This window comes from Piliocolobus tephrosceles, chromosome 3 (genome assembly GCF_002776525.5).
Source record: "Piliocolobus tephrosceles isolate RC106 chromosome 3, ASM277652v3, whole genome shotgun sequence".
NCBI classification, from domain to species: domain Eukaryota; kingdom Metazoa; phylum Chordata; class Mammalia; order Primates; family Cercopithecidae; genus Piliocolobus; species Piliocolobus tephrosceles.
In genome coordinates this window covers 116,052,043-116,073,742 of record NC_045436.1, presented here as the reverse complement: position 1 = coordinate 116,073,742, position 21,700 = coordinate 116,052,043, and the positions used below count along the sequence as shown (strand labels likewise).

Genomic DNA, 21,700 nt, shown 5'->3' with positions numbered 1-21,700 from the left:
ACCTTCATAATGGTTTCACCTTTAATCTTTACCCTAAATATGTGATGCTATGTTGGCACCAATACAATATAATGCACTTAAATTAATTTGAGCTTGAAGCGATGGTTTGTAACAGCACTTTTTTTCCTTGGAAATCTTTCTGAAAATGACATAAGGAATTGACGTGTATCATTTGGACTTGTTTTTATTTTTCCAGATATTTTTGTATAGGAGATAAAAATAAGTGCTTAAATAAATGAATTATTTCGATTAGAGAAATATAGAAAAATTAATTATCATTATAATACCCTTTCCTTGAGTTTAAGTAATTGTTTTTCCTCACTTTAGTGACTTCAACATGTTCATAGCATTAGTGAATTAAATCCAATAAACATTTGCTGAGTACCTAATGCATTCAATATACTGTGCTAGATACTACAGGGAATAATACAAACATGAATATGATTACACCAGATCACTAATGCATTTATACAAGATGTGAGCACATAAAGAATTATAATAAAAGGCAAATTTCAAAATTCTGGTGTCTCAAGAGCAGAGCTAACTGAAACTGTGGTACACAGGAGCTTGAGATCACACATTGTTACAGAGACCAGGAAAGGTCTTGGAAGAAGTGACCCTAACCAGGGACTAGAAAATGGGAATGTCTCAACAGAAAGAGAGGTGCTAAAGTGTGCAGTGTTTCAGGGAAAGTTGAGCGATTTAGTTTGGCTGGCTTTAAGACAAAAATGAGGTAGCTGTGGGCAGTAAGACTTAATAGAAGATAAGGCTACAATGGTGGTTGGGGGATATACTGAAATTTAATTATAAAATAGCTAATATTTATCACATTCTTATGTGCAAAGTGCCAGGATTTACATGTGCTGTTCTTATAACTCCCCCAGTCATCCAATAAAGTAAGTATTATTATTCCACTTAAAAACGAGGACACATTTTAGAATGGCAGATTCAGGAAGCATAGTTTAGGAGGAAGCCACAGATTATGATGGTTAACTGTATGACTTTTGGAGCCACAGGTTTAAATCCTACCTATTTCTTCTACTAAAAACCTTGGCAAATCTCCTAATTGCTCCATGGCTTACTTTCTTTATCTGTAACATGAGGTTGAAAGAGTAATTTCCTTGTGGAAATGTAATGAGTATTGAACATAGTGCCCAGAAAATAAGTTGTTATTAGTTTGAACCATATGAAATCATTGCCTTTGTAGTCAAATATTGGCAATTTCAAATGGCTCAATTTAATAGGTATTAGATGTTATTAATTTAGAATTAGAATGTCATTGAAAGGTTTTGCCCTCTGTAACTACATCTTATTTCTCGTTCTTTCCCATATATGTACCTCCACCCAATAGTTATACTTGCTATCTTTATCGCTTCATCAATTGCATTGCAAGGGGCTTCTTTCCCCTTCAGTTTCAAAAACCAATCTAAATAGCCCTAAACCAAATTAAACAGTAATGATGCCTAACTGAATATTTCATAGTAGAGCCAAAGGATAATAAAATACACCACTATATCAGGGAAAACCATATATATAATGTTTAATATTTCAGCTATGGGACCAGACTTGTAATAAGTAATACAGATATATGGGGAATTTTATAAAAATATTTCAGATAATTCTTTCACTCATTCATTTATTCTTTCATTCACTTATATATTCAATCAATTTTTATTGAGTACATCCTATGCATAAGACACAATATTAGGTACAGAAAAGCATATAAAGATAAATGTGACACATTCTTTACCATTAATAATAATATATATTATCTAAAATTTAATTTGAGTTAATATGTAACTGACAATGAAATATTTGGACCACCTAAAACAAGGATAAATGATTCTGTGACAAGTTTATATTCTTACATTATGCAAAAATGATTCTAAAATAAACTATTTTTTCCCAGAAATTGTATGAGTTATATATTGCTATATAACAAATTACCCCAAAGTTAGCAGCATAATACAACAAACACTTCTTATCTCATACAGTTTCTGAGGATGAGGAAGCCGGAATGGTTTCCTTGGGTTTTCTGACTGAAGGTCTCTCATGAAGTTACGGTCAAGCTATTAGACAGGGCTGCAGTTGTCTGAAGGCTTGACTGAAGCTGGAAGATCCACTTCTAAAATGGCTGTTGACAGGAGGCCTCAATTCCCTGCTGGCATTTGACAGAAGGTCTCAGTTCTTCATCATGTAGGTCTTTCCAGGGCTGTTTAGGACATGGCAGTTGACTGCTCCCAGAGCAAGTGATCCAAGACAGAGCAAGGAGGAAGCCACAGTGACTTTTATGACCTACTTCAAAGTCTCACAGTCTCTTTCATTTTCCTGTATTTGTTAGAAGTCCCTAATTGTTAAGAGTACATTTTTAAATGTTCTCACCACAAAGAAATATAAGTATATGAGGTTATGGATATGTTAATTCACTTGATTTAATAATTCCACAATGTGTACATATATCATAATATAATATTGCACCCCATAAATACATAAATTATTATTTGTCAATTAAAAATAAAATAAAAAGAAGTAAGTCACTAAGTCCAGCCCATTTGCAAGGTGAGGAGGATTAGGCTCCATCTCTTCAAAGGAGGAGAATCAGACTTTGTGGATATAAAACTACCAGAGAAGTGATGTTAATGTCTCATTTGAATAATTGATTTGAATTGTTTTGCATTTGGTAGAACTTTGTGCTTGCATGTGCTTGTTACTATTTTGTTCATAAGTTTTAAATAATAACTTTACTATTTCCTGATTTAAAAAGTAACAAATATTAAGTATAGAACACTTAATACATATAGGGAAATTAGAAAAACATGAATCACTCATAATTCTACAATGCAGATATAGCCACTTTTAACATGTTTTTGTTTCTTGTGTGTATATATGCAAATATTAGTGTTCACACACACAAATATATATATACACATACATATAAAATATATATGACTTTAGTATATAATAAATATTTTGGAAATGTGTATGTGTATATTCTTATTTAGATATATAAGAATTTACCCCTGTAATTAAAATTATTTGGAAACATAATTTTAATGGCTACCTAACATTATACAAATAAATGTTTATTTTCTCTTTTTTTTTTTTTTTTTGAGACGGAGTCTTGCTCTGTCGCCCAGGCTGGAGAGCAGTGGTGCCATCTCGGCTCGCTGCAACCTCTGCTTCCCGGGTAGAAACAATTCTCTTGCCTCAGCCTCCCAAGTAGCTGGGGTTATAGGCGCCTGCCATCGCACTCGGCTAAGTTTTTGTATTTTTAATAGAGGCAGGGTTTCACCATGTTGGCCAGGCTGGTCTCAAAATCCCCACCTCAAGTGATCCTCCTGCCTTGGCCTCCCAAAGTGCTGGAATTACAGGCGTGAGCCACCGTCCATGGCCTATTTCCCTCTTTCATTTTTAAAAATATTTTTCTAAACATTTAGGCTTATTTCCTTTTGTCACAATACATAACAATATAAAACATATCTTTGCAGAATGTCTTTGTATCTCTGGTTATTTTCATATGATAGGATCTTACAAGTAGATTGTAGGATAAACGGACTACTAAATTGCCTTCAGGAAAAATTATATCCATTTATATTTTTACCAGAAGTTTGAGTCCCCATCTCATGGTGATTTATTGAGTATTTAATGTTATCATTTCTTTATCTTTGCTAATAGGCCAAAATGTGTATTTATTTATTTATTTTACTTTGTACTTTGGTGGTATGTCAGTTATTATTTTACTATCTCTCAGCTCCACATTCACTGTTGGTTGCCTGCTCCTTGAAAATAGATACAGGCCCTTTAAATGTTTCCTTTGCAGTTTGCACGATGGCATGCTTTGTCAGTAGAGGGCGCTGGAGACACACTGCAAGAGGAAGGGGTCTTTCCTGATTGCTCGGGGCTGGAAGGCCAGGCTCCTGCAGAGCAGGCTTTTTTCCTTCACTACTTGCCTGGAGTGGTTTCTCCAGTGCTGGTTGCCTGTAGGGTGTAGCTTCCTCCAGCATTTCTCCACTTGCTTCTCCAGCTTTTGCTTTGGGCAGTGGTGGTATAACCTGGAGCCACGGTGCAAGCCTGTACGGAAGCTCCAATTGCTGTTCTCCATATCTTCTCTTCAGCTGGGTGCACACTCATATAGAGGACCCTGATGGGCTAGGCAGCTACTGAGCCACTTGCCTGAGCTTTGTCTTGTGCAGTCTCGTCACACACAAATTGATGCTAGGTTCCTGCAAAGTAGGCCCCTCCGGCTTCTAGTCCCAACAGGGCCTCGAACAGAACCCCTGACTCCTTCTTTGTGCTTACGCTTTGGCAAAGCCTCAAATCCCTCTGTGTATCTCACCACCTGCCTCAGCTGGTCTACACCCAGAGGGTTGGTTGTACCTGCTTGTCCGGTATCTGTGGACCTGCTCTGGCCTGGGCAAGCCAGCAAACTTCTCTCCAGTGGGCTGCAACCACACCTTCTCCAGTGAAATCTGAAACCCTCATTCCTGCTTTTCCTTGTTAGGATTCCTTCGCTCAGCCTGAGGATACGTTCTCTTTTCATCTTTATTAATATTCTTCTAGCATAGCTTAATTATTATTTATATTAAACTTTCCCTGTTTAAATTACTGCCTTGTTTCTGTATTGTGATTGATACAAACTAACACAGTTGATCACAGAAGATATGACTTTTTTCACATACTTGGTAGCCATTTGCATTTTCTCTTCTGTGATTTTCCTTTTCTTATCTACCTTGTTTTTCTGTGTAAGACTTGGTTCTTCTCTTATACATTTCAGTCTATTAAAGATTCATCTTTTATCATGTTCATGGCAGGTACATGACACTACTTTATGTTTTTATAAGTATGTTGAATTTTAACTATTACATTTGCCTCATTTAAGTGAGATGAGACTATTTTCTTATTAATTGACAGGTGAAAGAATTATGATGCAAGCCTCTGGTTTATTCAGTAAGAAAGACTTCTTAGGCTTGAAAAGGTCATAGCACACTTTCACCTTCATCCAGTTTAGGTGTGATAATACTGAGAAGGAATGCCTTTGTCTTAAACATGTTTTGTATTTTAATATTGTTAGTTAATCTTCCAATTGGGTTTATTGCATATAATCTCATTCCTTAGAACTTGTAATATGATCAAACAATTTACTACAATGTTTATGAGGAATGCAAATATAATTAGTTTACAGAATGAGTGTTGTGTATAACTCAATTTTAATATAGAATTTATAAATAAAATCATAGACTATACTTATAGCATTTCTTCATTTTTAGTGTTTTTTTCTCAAGTGGGTTGAGCAGATCTGTAAGTACCCTGAGAGTTGTCATGTAGAATAAGATGCTAAGAGGGCAGAGTTTGGGATTCCCTACCTAACTTCAGCTACAACAGCCTTGCTTTATCCATTGTATTCATTCAGCAACAAATGGGTATTTGTGGGCCAAGTCTTGCTTTAGCTGATATAATATGTCTATGTGACATACATATTTTTTGAAAAATAAATAAAGAAAAAGTTCAACTCACTTAAAAAAGAGCTTAAGAAAAGTCTTGAACTGATGAAAGTTCTTTCATCAGTAGCACAGAGAGAGAAAAAAAGGACTAGGCAGAGGTTCAGAAAATTTAAATTAGGATTGCTTAAAATAGTCTATAATCTTTTCCTTTCCAAAGGCCAGACAGCTCTAATGTTACAGATAGCCAGAAGTCAACAGGCCATTTAAGATAGTCCTAGATTTTATGAAAATGCCAGAGTTTTCAAGAAGCTATGAAACACTGTCACTATTAAGTAGATCCTTGATGGTGTAAGACACTGTATTTCTTTTTCATTGCAAGATCTGGCAACTTCTTTTATCTGAGTCATTTCTGAATTCATTGATTATGTTTCAGTTCTCTTGAGAGTCCAAGCTAAATGAAGTTTAAACTGGTTATCTGAAGACACCATTTAAATTTTAGTTCATTGAATGTTTTACTATAAAAGCTATTTGGAATATGCAGTATTCAAGCTTATTTCAGTTACTGAAACTAAACTCAAGCTCATTTTGTCCAACTGTGAACCCTAGTTAACCTCATCACTTCAAAAAGAAATGAGCTTTTTTGACATTCAATTTTCTACAGATTCAAGTCTCATATATATTCATATAAATGCAAGTACAGAACTTATGCATTCATCAAATAGTAATATCTCTGAGTTTTTTGAAGTGTTTTAGCAACAGCAGCCTGTACTGCTAAACTGTTGTCTCTGTTTTTAATACTAGTTTATTTTGAAGACATTTCAGTATAATAGCCTTTTCTTTATTGAATCTGAAAATGAGAAGAAGACAGATGATTAAAAATTGACATATTTTGTGCATTGGACTTATTAAAGAACCAAGTATCCAACATGCATGTTCTTGACTTACTTTGTTACTATTCTTTGAATCTCTCTTTTCTCTTCTTCATTTAATCTTTGAAGAATGGATTCCAAGAAAGAAAAGTGAAAGTTAATGTACTGAGCCACCTAAGAAAGAAGAAGAAGAAGAAGAAAACAAAAAGCAGAACAATTATGCAAAAGGTGCTGAGTCAGGAGGGAAGCAAAAAACAGACTCGGAGTGATAGTATTCATACATCACTGCTAATTTCTTCTGCATCTTTATCCATGAGGAAAATGCGCGCATTCTTTTCAGAAGGTCCCTGTAGAAGTCTCTGCAGTAGTGGAATGTCTGTCTTCTTTAGTCGTCTCTGTTCTGCAGTGAAAACAAGAATCAACCACAATCAGAAGTTCATGCTGGAGAAAAAAGAAGGAAGATAATTTTCCAGTTTATTTTTCTTATTTAACTCACTGTGAAAAAAAATAACACCTGCAACAGGAGGCAATTATTCAAAAAAGCAAATTGAAATTAAAACTTAAATAAACTTCTTTCTCTTACTATATCTCAAGGTTTGACTTAATATCTCAAAGAACTCAATCTTCCTTTGGTTAGAATGTTCAAACAAATCTCCAGTCTGATAAGCCTTTTATAAAGCAACATGCCTCAATACTTATTTAGGTTTCATTCCATCATTCCTTCATCCATACAACAAATATTTATTGGTTCTTTCCAAGTTCAGTTGATGTAATTTCATCTTTCCAGTTGTTCAAGTCCGAAACTGTGTAATTATTTTCAATTCTTCCTTTGTCTCACTCCACACCCAATTCTTGGCTCATCTTTAAAAATATATTCATGAGGTTTTTGAGATCAATAATATTCTTATTATTTATTCATCTGTGGGCTTAATCCATTCAGCCACGAAAATGAGATAGAGAAGGAAAATACCTTCCAATCTGGTGTGTTTCCAGAACTTCAAATTTCCAAAAGTTATAATATACATACTCCCGCTACAAAAGTACTTATAGCTTTCTGGCAAAGTAGTTTCACATATGGGATTTCATTTTTATCAGAATGAAGCATGAACAAAACAGTGTCCTTATATTCTTCTTATTTCCTCATTCTCTCCCTCACCTTGCTTACTTTCTTCAGAACAGTGAGAACTGTTTTCATTCCCTGAGCTGGACTTATCATCCCAGGAAAAGTCAAGAGAGACTCTACAACTGGAAAGCTCAGCCTCCTCACAATTAAAACGACATTACCCATTCCTGTTTACACAGTGCCAGTGTTTACTGTTCTAATTCCTCTGCCATTTCTGAAGCAGTTGGGAGCCTTGACAATTTAGCTCCTCTCACCCACCCACCAGAACCCTCTTTTGCCCTTGAGGTTCAATGTTAAGTTGGTTTAGTATCCTCTTGCTTCATGATTCTGCTTTATGATCACCTGGGATGATTATTAGAAATACATATTCCTAGAGTTGTCCCCTGATCTGGAAGGGCTTAGGAATCTGTATTTTAAATGAACTTTATAGGTAATCTGAAATGAACTACAACATGAGATACACTGTAATGGGCTTTGTAGCTATAAAGTTAAAACCCACTATCTCTGTGTTCCAGATTACGGTCCAAACAGGAGCCACATGCTCTCTTCTTTTCTCTGCTTCTGGTCCCTAAAGGGTCCTATTTATTATTATCCTCAGTTATGGATATATACAAAATTTTGACACATAATATAAAAGAAAATGGGATTTTTATAGGTGAAATTATAAAGAACTACATCTTTTATAATGAAAATAGACTTTTTTTTTTTCTTACAGAAGCAACACACTTGTTTGTTCATAGGTCCAGCACCTTGTGTGGAGCCCAAGAATGACTGGAAGAAAACTAAACCATATTTCTGCTCAACTGCAGGCTAAAGTTAGAGGTGTGAGGAAAGAACGAGGTGCATGTGAATGGAATCCAAGTCTTGGAGAACATCAGAGAGGGAATTTTCAAATCTTGTACAACCTAGCTGTTCAAGTTATCACACAATCATTTAAGACTTCTTAATAAAACTGCTTTTTTTAAACCTTAAAAAAAATTCCCTTCCCCATACATGCATGCTATTGTAATTGGAACAAATGAGAAAACTATAAAGCAGGAGGTAAAGCACAACTGGAATTTCTGAACCCTAAGATACTCTGCATTACCCTTTGAGTGTCCCCTTCACGCAACTCTATGCACATACACAAACGCATAATACATAAAGGTAATCATATCGTGCTTGCTATTTTTATTGTATATGCCTTTTAAAAAATCATTTTTTTTCTTTCTATTTTAGAAAGAGTCTCCCTCGGTCGCCCAGGCTGGAGTGCAATGGCGCAATCTCGACTCACTGCAACCTCTGCCTCCTGAGTTCAAGCAATTCTCCTGTCCCAGCCTCCTGAGTAGCTGGGATTACAGGTGTGCACCATCGGACCTGGCTAATTATTTTTGTATTTTTAGTAGAGACGGGGTTTCACCATGTTAGTCAGGCTGGTCTCAAACTCCTGACCTCAAATGATCCGCCTACCTCAACCTGCCAAAGTGCTGGGATTAAAGGCGTGAGCCACCGTGCCCACCACTCCCCTTGTCATCCTCTCATCTGCATCTCCCCAATCCCCCACCAGGTAATCTATCTCAATGGTTTTGTATTTATCACTCCATACCTTTCTCCCTGGTCATATGATCACATATACCACATATTTAAATGGGAGCTTGTAACTGTTTGTTAAAAAAATGGGATCTTTTATATATACTTTTAGACATCTTGCATTTTTCACTTAAAATATATTATGGAGTTCCCTCCATTCTATTGGCACAAATCTTAAAATATATTATGGAGTTCCCTCCATTCTATTGGCATAAATCTAACTCATTCCATTCAATGGCAGCGTAATAATCACTTATTTAATCATTTCCCTAGTATGAGTAACTTTGTCTTTAGCTTTTTGTCCTCATAAACAGCCCTGCACATAAATCTGTAGGCACTAGGGCTTACATTTTTGCAGGATAGATTCTCACAAGTGGAATGGTCAAGTTAAAGGACATATATACTGTAAATTTTAATAACTATTGCGAGAATAATTTCCAAAAAAGAGAAAGTCATATTTTCACAAGTGTTGCATAAAAACATCTTTTTACCCCGATGCATGTCAGCCACAGGTAGAATCATTTTAAAGCACTTTGCCAATGTGAGAAGTGCAACATAATATTACAGTGTGGCTTGAGCTTGCATTTCCTTAGCTACTTGCATTTCACTGAGTTTAAGACTTTTCTGAAACTATTTAACTGGTTATTATAGCTTTTTCTTTGAATTGTATTTTCATGCTTTTTTTCTATTTTTGTTGGATTGTTTGTCTTTTTGTTACCATTTTGTAGGAAAGTATTGGTATTATAGTTATTAATCTTCAGAGTACATTGACGATGTTCTTTGTAATCTACTATTTGTATCTTTTAAATTGTTACACAGTCCAATATTGCTACCATTTATTTTATATCTTTCGGTTTTCTTTCTTTCCTAAACAAAGAGAATATGAATATATACGTGCCCTTAGAATTTTCCAAAAAATAGATCTTATCTCTAAGCTTTCTATTTATAAGAACTTTAATTTCATATATGTTTGGAGATACAGCTTCCATTTTCTTAAGGTTGTTCTGGCATCAAAATGTATTATTTTATTCTAATAAATTTCTGGCTCAAACATTCTGACACTTAAATTATAGCATGAGTTTTTTTCTACAAATTGACATAAAATTTTTCATTTGTGAAGTTTTAAAAACTTTAATTTCAGTATCACTTTAAGTTTTCTCTAATCTCTCTACCATGCTCTTAGCATCCCACTTATAGTGCCTTTCCAAAGTTCTACTTCTAACCTTTTACCCCCTATCGCAAAGTTCTGAATATGCATCTCTACTGAGGAAGAGATAGCACTCCCCAATGTGTCAGACCCTGTGCTAAAAAAGAGGCAATATCAATGTCAGAGAGAACAGGTATGCAATCGTGACTCCTCTAAGAGTGACACTCAGAAAGGAAAGCCGAAAAGAAAGTTACAGAGATGAGCAAAGACAAAAGTGCATAACAATTCCTGAGGGTTCTGATCTCCATTCAGATAATTTAATGTCTGGCCAACAAGCAAACTGTTTCACATAATAAACCCTTCAGGGATACCTTATTCTTAAGTTATCTTTCTTTAAAATTGTGGACTATAGATAGTGTTCTAAAGACTACGCCTTCCTTTCCTCCTGCCCATTCCTCCCCTTTCTCCACAGAAGGAGGTAAACTGCTCTTCTGCCTTCCCTCTGGGCAGCAAACTGTAACACTCTAGAGTCAGGTACAAAGTGTTATCAAGCTTTCTTACCTCCTGTTGCAAAAATAACGTGAAGAGCAAAATCCTGGGGACGATTTTCAATCTGTCAATGGAAAAAATGAACAAATATAAATTATTTGTTGTTATATGATGTTTTCTAACCCGACCAGACCCAAATCATGTCTGTTTTCTCTCTTCCATTTTTTACTTTTAGACATAAAATCTTCTCTGCTCTTATGGGAATTATATAATTTTTCAAGGGATAGTTACTAAAAGGTGTTATACACAGGAAAGAATCTTTATATTTAGACTTACACGTTCATAGATCTTTTTCAGAAGAGTGGATTTATGTGTCTACAGTTGAATTACATATAATATGTTTATAGCTCAGTTAAGTGATAATGGTTACCTTAAATTTTTGGAGAAGTTGCTTTATTACTTCTTCAGTTCTCATGTTACTGTTTACTCTGACCTTAGTTTCTGATCCAAAGGCTGGAATGAAAATTGATGTCTAGAAAAAGAATTGTCATATGAGTCTTTAAAATTATATTATATTAAGGGTAGTCAATATCTTGAACATAGTCTTCTTATAGGATAAAAAATAATCCAAGGTTATCCATTTAGAATTTTTGTTTTGTTTTTGTTTGTTTGCGTTTCTTTGTTGTTTTTGAATATTATGTGTTCTTTTAAGCAGCTTTATATTGTTTCTAGAGTAGATTAGGTAAAACACCATTTGAGGATGCTTATAACATTTTCACTGGACAATTACACCCCTCTTTAGTGCAGTTTAAGATTTCAAAATAAGTAAGAAAGAGTTTCACCAGATGTGTATTTAAAAATGGAAAGAGATATTAAGGAAGGATTTATTTCCATATATTTTATTTATATGCATAATCTCTAAGTATTCCAAGGTGGTGGGTTCAGCAGATGTGGAGATGGGTGGGTTTTGGGGTGGCTCAGTGGAATGTCAAAAAGGTAAGTCTTATATTGAGAGATTTGAGAGATCAGCAAATTAGCATCAAAGTATACAAACACACAGGTATATAACATCCACACATGTAACACACACACGGCATTTGTGTGAGCAAAAATATAGATATGTAAATAAGTTTTCTGAGAAGATGTATAGAGAATGTCTAGGATACATTTTTATAAGTATGAGAAAATTCATTATTTGTAGACATTTTAGAGCATTGATAAGTTATTCTGTGACATTTACGATTTCTATGGAGCCCTGAAAAACCACATGTTCATCCCACACTAAGTTGAGAATATGTTGTACATGTGGTTTGATGTTGTTTATGTGAAGAAGCTTCATGCAGTATGACAATAACATAGATTGCCATTCAGGAGACCTAGATTTTAGTGCCTACTAACTGCCCACGAACTTCAACTTTGTCAACTCACTTAACATCTTTATTGACTCACTTAACATATATTTGATAAATGACTTCATTTATAAAATGAGAGTAAGACTAAATAATCTCTAAGAGTCATTCTAAAATGTCAACATATAGTGAATTTGTTTTTCAGAGCAATGTTTTAAATCCACAGTCTTTATATCAGTTGTGTTGGCCAAAACATATAATGAAACCTATTATCATTTAGTATTGCATGGATAGAAATGTACTACTGGTGAAGTTATATTCACCATAACTAATCTCCAGATAAGACAATCTAAGCCTTTAATATGTGCATTATTTATAGCTTAACAATATTGGCGTTAACAAGGTGCTTCATAGTATAAAAACATATCTTATGACACACAACAACTTAAGAAATATATCCACTACAATTCCTATATGTCCATCACTGTATAATTATTGATAGAATGCTTTGTTTTTTCTTTTTTGTTTGTATTGTTTTCCGCTAGTTATTAAATTACAGTGAATGACATTTGTGTAAAATATCTATAGTCCCAGCTTGAGTTCATTCAATCAACAGCAACAACATAAGCTGATGTAAACTGAGTTTTTCTTTTGTGCTAGGTACTATTTTTATGTTTAACTTACCTCATTTCATTCCATCCAATCAACAACTTTGTAAAGTAAGAAGAATGAAGGAACTAAGATCAAGAGATTGAGAAGGTTTTAAACTTGCTCAGCAAGAATGTAAAACCAGGCTGTCAAACTCCAGGGCCCAATCATTTTACCACCATTCTGTGCTGCCAACCTAGTGTCAATTTCATTTTCAGCACAAGTGATCCAATCTGAAAGTCCCTTGCTTGGAGCAATGTGGCTTTCCTTCTTCAACACAAATTACCCCACAAGATAATGACATATAACACAATTTCTGAGAAGAGGGAACCAAGACAATTGGTAGCTGCCTCTCTGTGGGGGACTATCGATGCTACTTTATACCTATGAGGATGATTCTGGAACCCTAAAATTCTGATATGAATAAAGAATTGAGAAGAGAGGTTTCTCCCCAGAAGGCTCCAAAGACACACTGATTGATGCCTCTCAAGAGTAGAAGAAGAAGAAATAAAGTAGAAATCCTTACAGGAAAAAGCCTACAAAGCAATGAGTTCCTATTTCTTCTTAAAGGCCTCAGAAGATACCTGGCACAGTGTGAGTGCTAACTATTTATGAGATGGAGTGATGAATGATTGCTAAGGTACATCACATGAAAAATATTTGAGTTCTGGAAAAAATGATGATATATTTCCTACCTTCAGCAGAATGTAATATCTTACAAGCACTATGGAAAGGCACATATAAATTTAACACATATTAAATGAAAAAGCAGAATGTGAATTGTATCTAAACTACAACTACACTTACATAAAAAGGGTATGTGTATAGGTAAAAGACCTGGAACATGGCAACATGAGAAGTTCGATTTATTGGAATACATTGGCCTGTGGCTTTTTGCTTTTATTTAAATACTCATGTTCAAATGTCCTTTGATCCAACCTCTTTGTGGCACTTACATTATTCCTATATTGTTCTTGGTATGTTGGTTTCCCTGCTCAGTCCCTGAGCTTCATGCTGGCTGAGACATCAGTTGCCTCATCTGCATGTTTTTAATGCTTGGCAGAGTATCTGCCACTTAGATAGAGTTCATCCATCATGGTGGTTAAAAACTTGTGTTCTGGAGTCAGACAAAGCTAGGTTCAGGTTGAGAGTTATTACTTAAAAGTAGCATAATCTGGGGGGGCAGAGCAAGATGGCCGAATAGGAACAGCTTCAGTCTCCATCTCCCAGCACGAGTGACACAGAAGACCGGTGATTTCTGCATTTTCAACTGAGGTACTGGGGTCATCTCACTTGGGAGTGCCGGACAATCGGTGCCGGTCAGCTGCTGCAGCCCGACCAGCGAGAGCTGAAGCAGGGCGAGGCATCGCCTCACCTGGGAAGCGCGAGGGGGAAGGGAGTCCCTTTTCCTAGCCAGGGGAACTGAGACACACAACACCTGGAAAATCAGGTAACTCACACCCCAATACTGCGCTGTAACACCGGCACACCGGAGATTATATCCCACACCTGGCCGGGAGGGTCCCACGCCCATGGAGCCTCCCTCCTTGCTAACACAGCAGTCTGCGGCAATCTAACGGCAAGGCAGCAGCGAGGCTGGGGGAGGGGCGCCCGCCATCGCTGAGGCTTAAGTAGGTAACTAAAGCCGCTGGGAAGCTGGAACTGGGTGGAGCTCACAGCAGCTCAAGGAAACCTGCCTGTCTCTGTAGACTGCGCCTCTGGGGACAGGGCTCAGCTAAAGCAGCAGCGGCCGACTCTGTCTGACAGCTTTGAAGAGAGCAGTGGATCTCCCAACACGGAGGTTGAGATCTGAGAAGGGGCAGTCTGCCTGCTCAAGTGGGTCACTGAACCCTGAGTAGCCTAACTGGGAGACATCCCCCACTAGGGGCAGTCTGACACCCCACACCTCACAGGGTGGAGTACACCCCTGAGAGGAAGCTTCCAAAGCAAGAATCAGACAGGTGCACTGGCTGTTCAGCAATATTCTATCTTCTGCAACCTCTGCTGCTGATACCCAGGCAAACAGGGTCTGGAGTGGACCTCAAGCAATCTCCAACAGACCTATAGCTGAGGGTCCTGACTGTCAGAAGGAAAACTATCAAACAGGAAGGACAACTATATCAAAACCCCATCAGTACGTCACCATCATCAAAGACCAGAGACAGATAAAACCACAAAGATGGGGAAAAAGCAGGGCAGAAAAGCTGGAAATTCAAAAAATAAGAGCGCATCTCCTCCTGCAAAGGAGCACAGCCCATCGCCAGCAACGGATCAAAGCTGGTCAGAGCATGATTTTGATGAGATGAGAGAAGAAGGCTTCAGTCCATCAAACCTCTCAGAGCTAAAGGAGGAATTACGTACCCAGTGCAAAGAAACTAAAAATCTTGAAAAAAGAGTGGAAGAATTGACAGCTAGACTAATTAATGCAGAGAAGGTCATAAATGAAATGACAGAGATGAAAACCATGACACGAGAAATACGTGACAAATGCACAAGCCTCAGTAACCGACTCGATCAACTGGAAGAAAGAGTATCAGCGATGGAGGATCAAATGAATGAAATGAAGCGAGAAGAGAAACCCAAAGAAAAAAGAAGAAAAAGAAATGAACAAAGCCTGCAAGAAGTATGGGATTATGTAAAAAGACCAAATCTACGTCTGATTGGGGTGCCTGAAAGTGAGGGGGAAAATGGAACCAAATTGGAAAACACTCTACAGGATATCATCCAGGAGAACTTCCCCAACCTAGCAGGGCAGGCCAACATTCAAATTCAGGAAATACAGAGAACGCCACAAAGATACTCCTCCAGAAGAGCAACTCCAAGACACATAATTGCCAGATTCACCAAAGTTGAAATGAAGGAAAAAATCTTAAGGACAGCCAGAGAGAAAGGTCGGGTTACCCACAAAGGGAAGCCCATCAGACTGACAGCAGATCTCTCGGCAGAAACTCTACAAGCCAGAAGAGAGTGGGGGCCAATATTCAACGTTCTTAAAGAAAAGAATTTTCAACCCAGAATTTCATATCCAGCCAAACTAAGTTTCATAAATGAAGGAGAAATAAAATTCTTTACAGATAAGCAAATGCTTAGAGATTTTGTCACCACCAGGCCTGCCTTACAAGAGACCCTGAAGGAAGCCCTAAACATGGAAAGGAACAACCGGTACCAGCCACTGCAAAAACATGCCAAAATGTAAAGACCATCGAGCCTAGGAAGAAACTGCATCAACTAATGAGCAAAATAACCAGTTAATATCATAATGGCAGGATCAAGTTCACACATAACAATATTAACCTTGAATGTAAATGAACTAAATGCTCCAATTAAAAGACACAGACTGGCAAACTGGATAAAGAGTCAACACCCATCAGTCTGCTGTCTTCAGGAGACCCATCTCACATGCAGAGACATACATAGGCTCAAAATAAAGGGATGGAGGAAGATCTACCAAGCAAATGGAGAACAAAAAAAAGCAGGGGTTGCAATCCTAGTCTCTGATAAAACAGACTTTAAACCATCAAAGATCAAAAGAGACAAAGAAGGCCATTACATAATGGTAAAGAGATCAATCCAACAGGAAGAGCTAACTATCCTAAATATACATGCACCCAATACAGGAGCACCCAGATTCATAAAGCAAGTCCTTAGAGACTTACAAAGAGACTTAGACTCCCATACAATAATAATGGGAGACTTCAACACTCCACTGTCAACATTAGACAGATCAACGAGACAGAAAGTTAACAAGGATATCCAGGAATTGAACTCATCTCTGCACCAAGCAGACCTAATAGACATCTATAGAACTCTCCACCCCAAGTCAACAGAATATACATTCTTCTCAGCACCACATCACACTTATTCCAAAATTGACCACATAATTGGAAGTAAAGCACTCCTCAGCAAATGTAAAAGAACAGAAATTATAACAAACTGTCTCTCTGACCACAGTGCAATCAAACTAGAACCCAGGACTACGAAACTCAATCAAAACCGCTCAACTACATGGAAACTGTACAACCTGCTCCTGAATGACTACTGGGTACATAACGAAATGAAAGCAGAAATAAAGATGTTCTTTGAATCCAATGAGAACAAAGATGCAACATACCAGAATCTCTGGGACACATTTAAAGCAGTGTGTAGACGGAAATTTATAGCACTAAGTGCCCACAAGAGAAAGCAGGAAAGATCTAAAATTGACACTCTAACATCACAATTAAAAGAACTAGAGAGGCAAGAGCAAACACATTCAAAAGCTAGCAGAAGGCAAGAAATAACTAAGATCAGAGCAGAACTGAAGGAGATAGAGACACAAAAAACCCTCCAAAAAATCAATGAATCCAGGAGTTGGTTTTTTGAAAAGATCAACAAAATTGACAGACCGCTAGCAAGGCTAATAAAGAAGAAAAGAGAGAGGAATCAAATAGATGCAATAAAAAATGATAAAGGGGATATCGCCACCGACCCCACAGAAATACAAACTACCATCAGAGAATACTATAAACACCTCTATGCAAATCAACTAGAAAATCTAGAAGAAATGGATAATTTCCTGGACACGTACACTCTTCCAAGACTAAACCAGGAAGAAGTTGAATCCCTGAATAGACCAATAGCAGGCTCTGAAATTGAGGCAACAATTAATAGCCTACCCACCAAAAAAAGCCCAGGACCAGATGGATTCACAGCTGAATTCTACCAGAGGTACAAGGAGGAGCTGGTACCATTCCTTCTGAAACTATTCCAATCAATAGAAAAAGAGGGAATCCTCCCTAACTCATTTTATGAGGCCAACATCATCCTGATACCAAAGCCTGGCAGAGACACAACAAAAAAAGGGAATTTTAGACCAATCTCCCTGATGAACATCGATGCAAAAATCCTCAATAAAATACTGGCAAACCGGATTCAGCAGCACATCAAAAAGCTTATCCACCATGATCAAGTGGGCTTCATCCCTGGGATGCAAGGCTGGTTCAACATTCGCAAATCAATCAACGTAATCCAGCATATCAACAGAACCAAAGACAAGAACCACATGATTATCTCAATAGATGCAGAAAAGGCTTTTGACAAAATTCAACAGCCCTTCATGCTAAAAACGCTCAACAAATTCGGTATTGATGGAACGTACCTCAAAATAATAAGAGCTATTTATGACAAACCCACAGCTAATATCATACTGAATGGGCAAAAACTGGAAAAGTTACCTTTGAAAACTGGCACAAGACAGGGATGCCCTCTCTCACCACTCCTATTCAACATAGTGTTGGAAGTTCTGGCTAGGGCAATCAGGCAAGAGAAAGAAATCAAGGGTATTCAGTTAGGAAAAGAGGAAGTCAAATTGTCCCTGTTTGCAGATGACATGATTGTGTATTTAGAAAACCCCATCGTCTCAGCCCAAAATCTTCTTAAGCTGATAAGCAACTTCAGCAAAGTCTCAGGATACAAAATTAATGTGCAAAAATCACAAGCATTCTTATACACCAGTAACAGACAAGCAGAGAGCCAAATCAGGAATGAACTTCCATTCACAATTGCTTCAAAGAGAATAAAATACCTAGGAATCCAACTTACAAGGGATGTAAACGACCTCTTCAAGGAGAACTACAAACCACTGCTCAGTGAAATCAAAGAGGACACAAACAAATGGAAGAACATACCATGCTCATGGATAGGAAGAATCAATATCGTGAAAATGGCCATACTGCCCAAGGTTATTTATAGATTCAATGCCATCCCCATCAAGCTACCAATGAGTTTCTTCACCGAATTGGAAAAAACTGCTTTAAAGTTCATATGGAACCAAAAAAGAGCCCGTATTGCCAAGACAATCCTAAGTCAAAAGGACAAAGCCGGAGGCGTCACGCTACCTGACTTCAAACTATACTACAAGGCTACAGTAACCAAAACAGCATGGTACTGGTACCAAAACAGAGATATAGACCAATGGAACAGAACGGAGCCTTCAGAAATAATGCCACACATCTATAACCATCTGATCTTTGACAAACCTGACAAAAACAAGAAATGGGGAAAGGATTCCCTATTTAATCAATGGTGCTGGGAAAATTGGCTAGCCATAAGTAGAAAGCTGAAACTGGATCCTTTCCTTACTCCTTATACGAAGATTAATTCAAGATGGATTAGAGACTTAAATGTTAGACCTAATACCATAAAAACCCTAGAAGAAAATCTAGGTAGTACCATTCAGGACATAGGCATGGGCAAGGACTTCATGTCTAAAACACCAAAAGCAACGGCAGCAAAAGCCAAAATTGACAAATGGGATCTCATTAAACTAAACAGCTTCTGCACAGCAAAAGAAACTACCATCAGAGTGAACAGGCAACCTACAGAATGGGAGAACATTTTTGCAATCTACTCATCTGACAAAGGGCTAATTTCCAGAATCTACAAAGAACTCAAACAAATATACAAGAAAAAAACAAACAACCCCATCCAAAAGTGGGGAAAGGATATGAACAGACATTTCTCAAAAGAAGACATTCATACAGCCAACAGACACATGAAAAAATGCTCATCATCACTGGCCATCAGAGAAATGCAAATCAAAACCACAATGAGATACCATCTCACACCAGTTAGAATGGCAATCATTAAAAAATCAGGAAACAATAGGTGTTGGAGAGGATGTGGAGAAATAGGAACACTTTTACACTGTTGGTGGGATTGTAAACTAGTTCAACCATTATGGAAAACAGTATGGCGATTCCTCAAGGATCTAGAACTAGATGTATCATATGACCCAGCCATCCCACTACTGGGTATATACCCAAAGGATTATAAATTATGCTACTACAAAGACACATGCACACGTATGTTTATTGTGGCACTATTCACAATAGCAAAGACTTGGAATCAACCCAAATGTCCATCAGTGACAGACTGGATTAAGAAAATGTGGCACATATACACCATGGAATACTATGCAGCCATAAAAAAGGATGAGTTTGCATCCTTTGTAGGGACATGGATGCAGCTGGAAACCATCATTCTTAGCAAACTATCACAAGAAGAGAAAACCAAACACCGCATGTTCTCACTCATAGGTGGGAACTGAACAATGAGCTCACTTGGACTCGGGAAGGGGAACATCACACACTGGGGCCTATCATGGGGAGGGGGGAGGGGGGAGGGATTGCATTGGGGAGTTATACCTGATATAAATGATGAATTGATGGGTGCTGACGAGTTGATGGGTGCAGCACACCAACATGGCACATGTATACATATGTAACAAACCTGCACGTTATGCACATGTACCCTAGAACCGAAAGTATAAAAAAAAAAAAAAAGTAGCATAATCTAAGACAAATTGCTTAATCTCCATGACCCTAATTAGCTTATATGTCAAGTAGAGAAAATAATGGTACCTATTTCATAGGATTGTTTTAGTGATTAATAGAATTATTCAGTAAAAATCTATTTAAAACACATTTACTTTAATACCTAGCACATAGAGAGTGCTCCCAAAATGTTAGATATGCTACTATTATTATTATGACTTTAAATTGTGAATTGAATTCAGTGGTATTGTTAGTGAAACGGGGAACCTTATTTTATATTACATTAATGGAATTGTAACCCACTTACTTCATGGTTATAGAAGTGTCCATTAATAGAGGCTCTATTTTTCTGTCTTTCTTTTCTGTCCATCATCAGAGGCTTCATCCTTTTTCTCACCAGGGCTGCTTCACTCATGGTTCTATAGAGCATTGGGGAGTCTGGTTCATCCTCTGCATGTGACTTCAGGGTGTTGCTGTGATAAGATAAATTGTCTGGGGAGAATAGATTATAAGCTCATATCATTTAGCTGCCTGTCTCCTAGCATCCTGAGTGGATTTGTGTATGCTTTCATAATTTTAGGAATATTGCTATTTTCTGGCTGTGTAAAAGCATTATAGTCCACTGCTTAGCTGCATATTTACTTATTAAATGTTGCCTGAGACTGACTCAGCGAATTCTGCCAGTATTTCATAGAAAATTCTTATGTCTTATTCTTATGTTTCATAAGAAATGATCACAATGATCATGTTTGGAGTTTGGGCATTCCTTTGTTCTTAATTTATTGGGGAGTGAATTTTTTATGGCATTTCAGAATGTTAGAGCTGGAATAAACCCGATACTTTGTCAGGTTTGATCTCTTATAGGTAAGAAAAAGTACAGTGAGTTGAAGTGGCTTTCCTATGGACATAGTACTCATAAATGATAGAATCAGGTCTGGATCCTTATTATATGTTGGCCTGAGTTCATTGGAGCTTTCCCTAAAAAATAAACACTGGGCCTTAGTTTTCCTATAAAACTACAGAAAGCTCTTTGAGAAGCAATTTATATGTATGTGGAGCATTGAAAGATTTTGTTCCCATCTTTTATAAAAGCAAAAGGAATGGTATGCTTTGGACTAGTCCTACTATTTGTAATATATCACAAAGGTAATTCACATTATATTCTTTTTAGAACATTCCAGAAGTATGGTATGAATGACTTTTTCACTTAGTTGCCCACTATCCTATTATTTCTTCTCATCGAGTCATGTATATTCAACAATGATTCATGATTTATTAGTCAAAATTTGGTTATTGAATTATTACAATTTTTATAGCAGATTTTAGAGTATAAAATTACAGGGTAGTGTTGAACAGCTCTAGTATCTATTGAGTAGGCAGAAGGTGTTTAAATGGAATTGAATGGAGCTACAATGTGCTACTCTAGCCTAAGATGCAGAAGATTCAAACATGCCTTCTGCCCCTCTTTCTGCTTGTATCTAGTTGATAGTGCCTTTTTCAATTTCCTCTACTATGCATATTCATATGTAAGAATAAGGCCATTAGGTGTCATTTGTGTTTTATTTTACTTTAGGATTTTAAATAATTTTCTATTGTAATTAGAACATCATCAAATAGGCATGAGATATTTCTTCTTTCTCCAGCACTGCTGTTTAAAATACAAATAGATTTTTATGATGTCTTTGATGCCAAGATACTGGGATTTCCTTGGGTTTAATATATATTTTTAAAGGGATAATTGAAAGGGCCCAT

General features: G+C 36.9%; 1 protein-coding gene across 2 annotated transcripts in view; it reads right to left on the bottom strand.

Annotated features, from left to right (window-relative positions):
- Window positions 1-1,527: 1,527 nt before the first annotated feature.
- Window positions 1,528-21,700, bottom strand: part of RASSF6 (Ras association domain family member 6) — a 54,490-nt gene continuing 34,317 nt past the window's right edge. For both annotated transcript variants that reach the window (XM_023198513.2, XM_023198514.3), the window contains exons 6-11: window positions 20,256-20,440; window positions 11,069-11,170; window positions 10,711-10,762; window positions 6,592-6,710; window positions 6,387-6,484; window positions 1,528-6,288 (exon numbers count right to left, since the gene is read on the bottom strand). In XM_023198513.2, coding sequence (XP_023054281.1) covers window positions 6,213-6,288; window positions 6,387-6,484; window positions 6,592-6,710; window positions 10,711-10,762; window positions 11,069-11,170; window positions 20,256-20,440 — 632 coding nt within the window. In that variant the 3' untranslated portion in view covers window positions 1,528-6,212. The remainder of the gene's footprint in view (window positions 6,289-6,386; window positions 6,485-6,591; window positions 6,711-10,710; window positions 10,763-11,068; window positions 11,171-20,255; window positions 20,441-21,700) is intronic.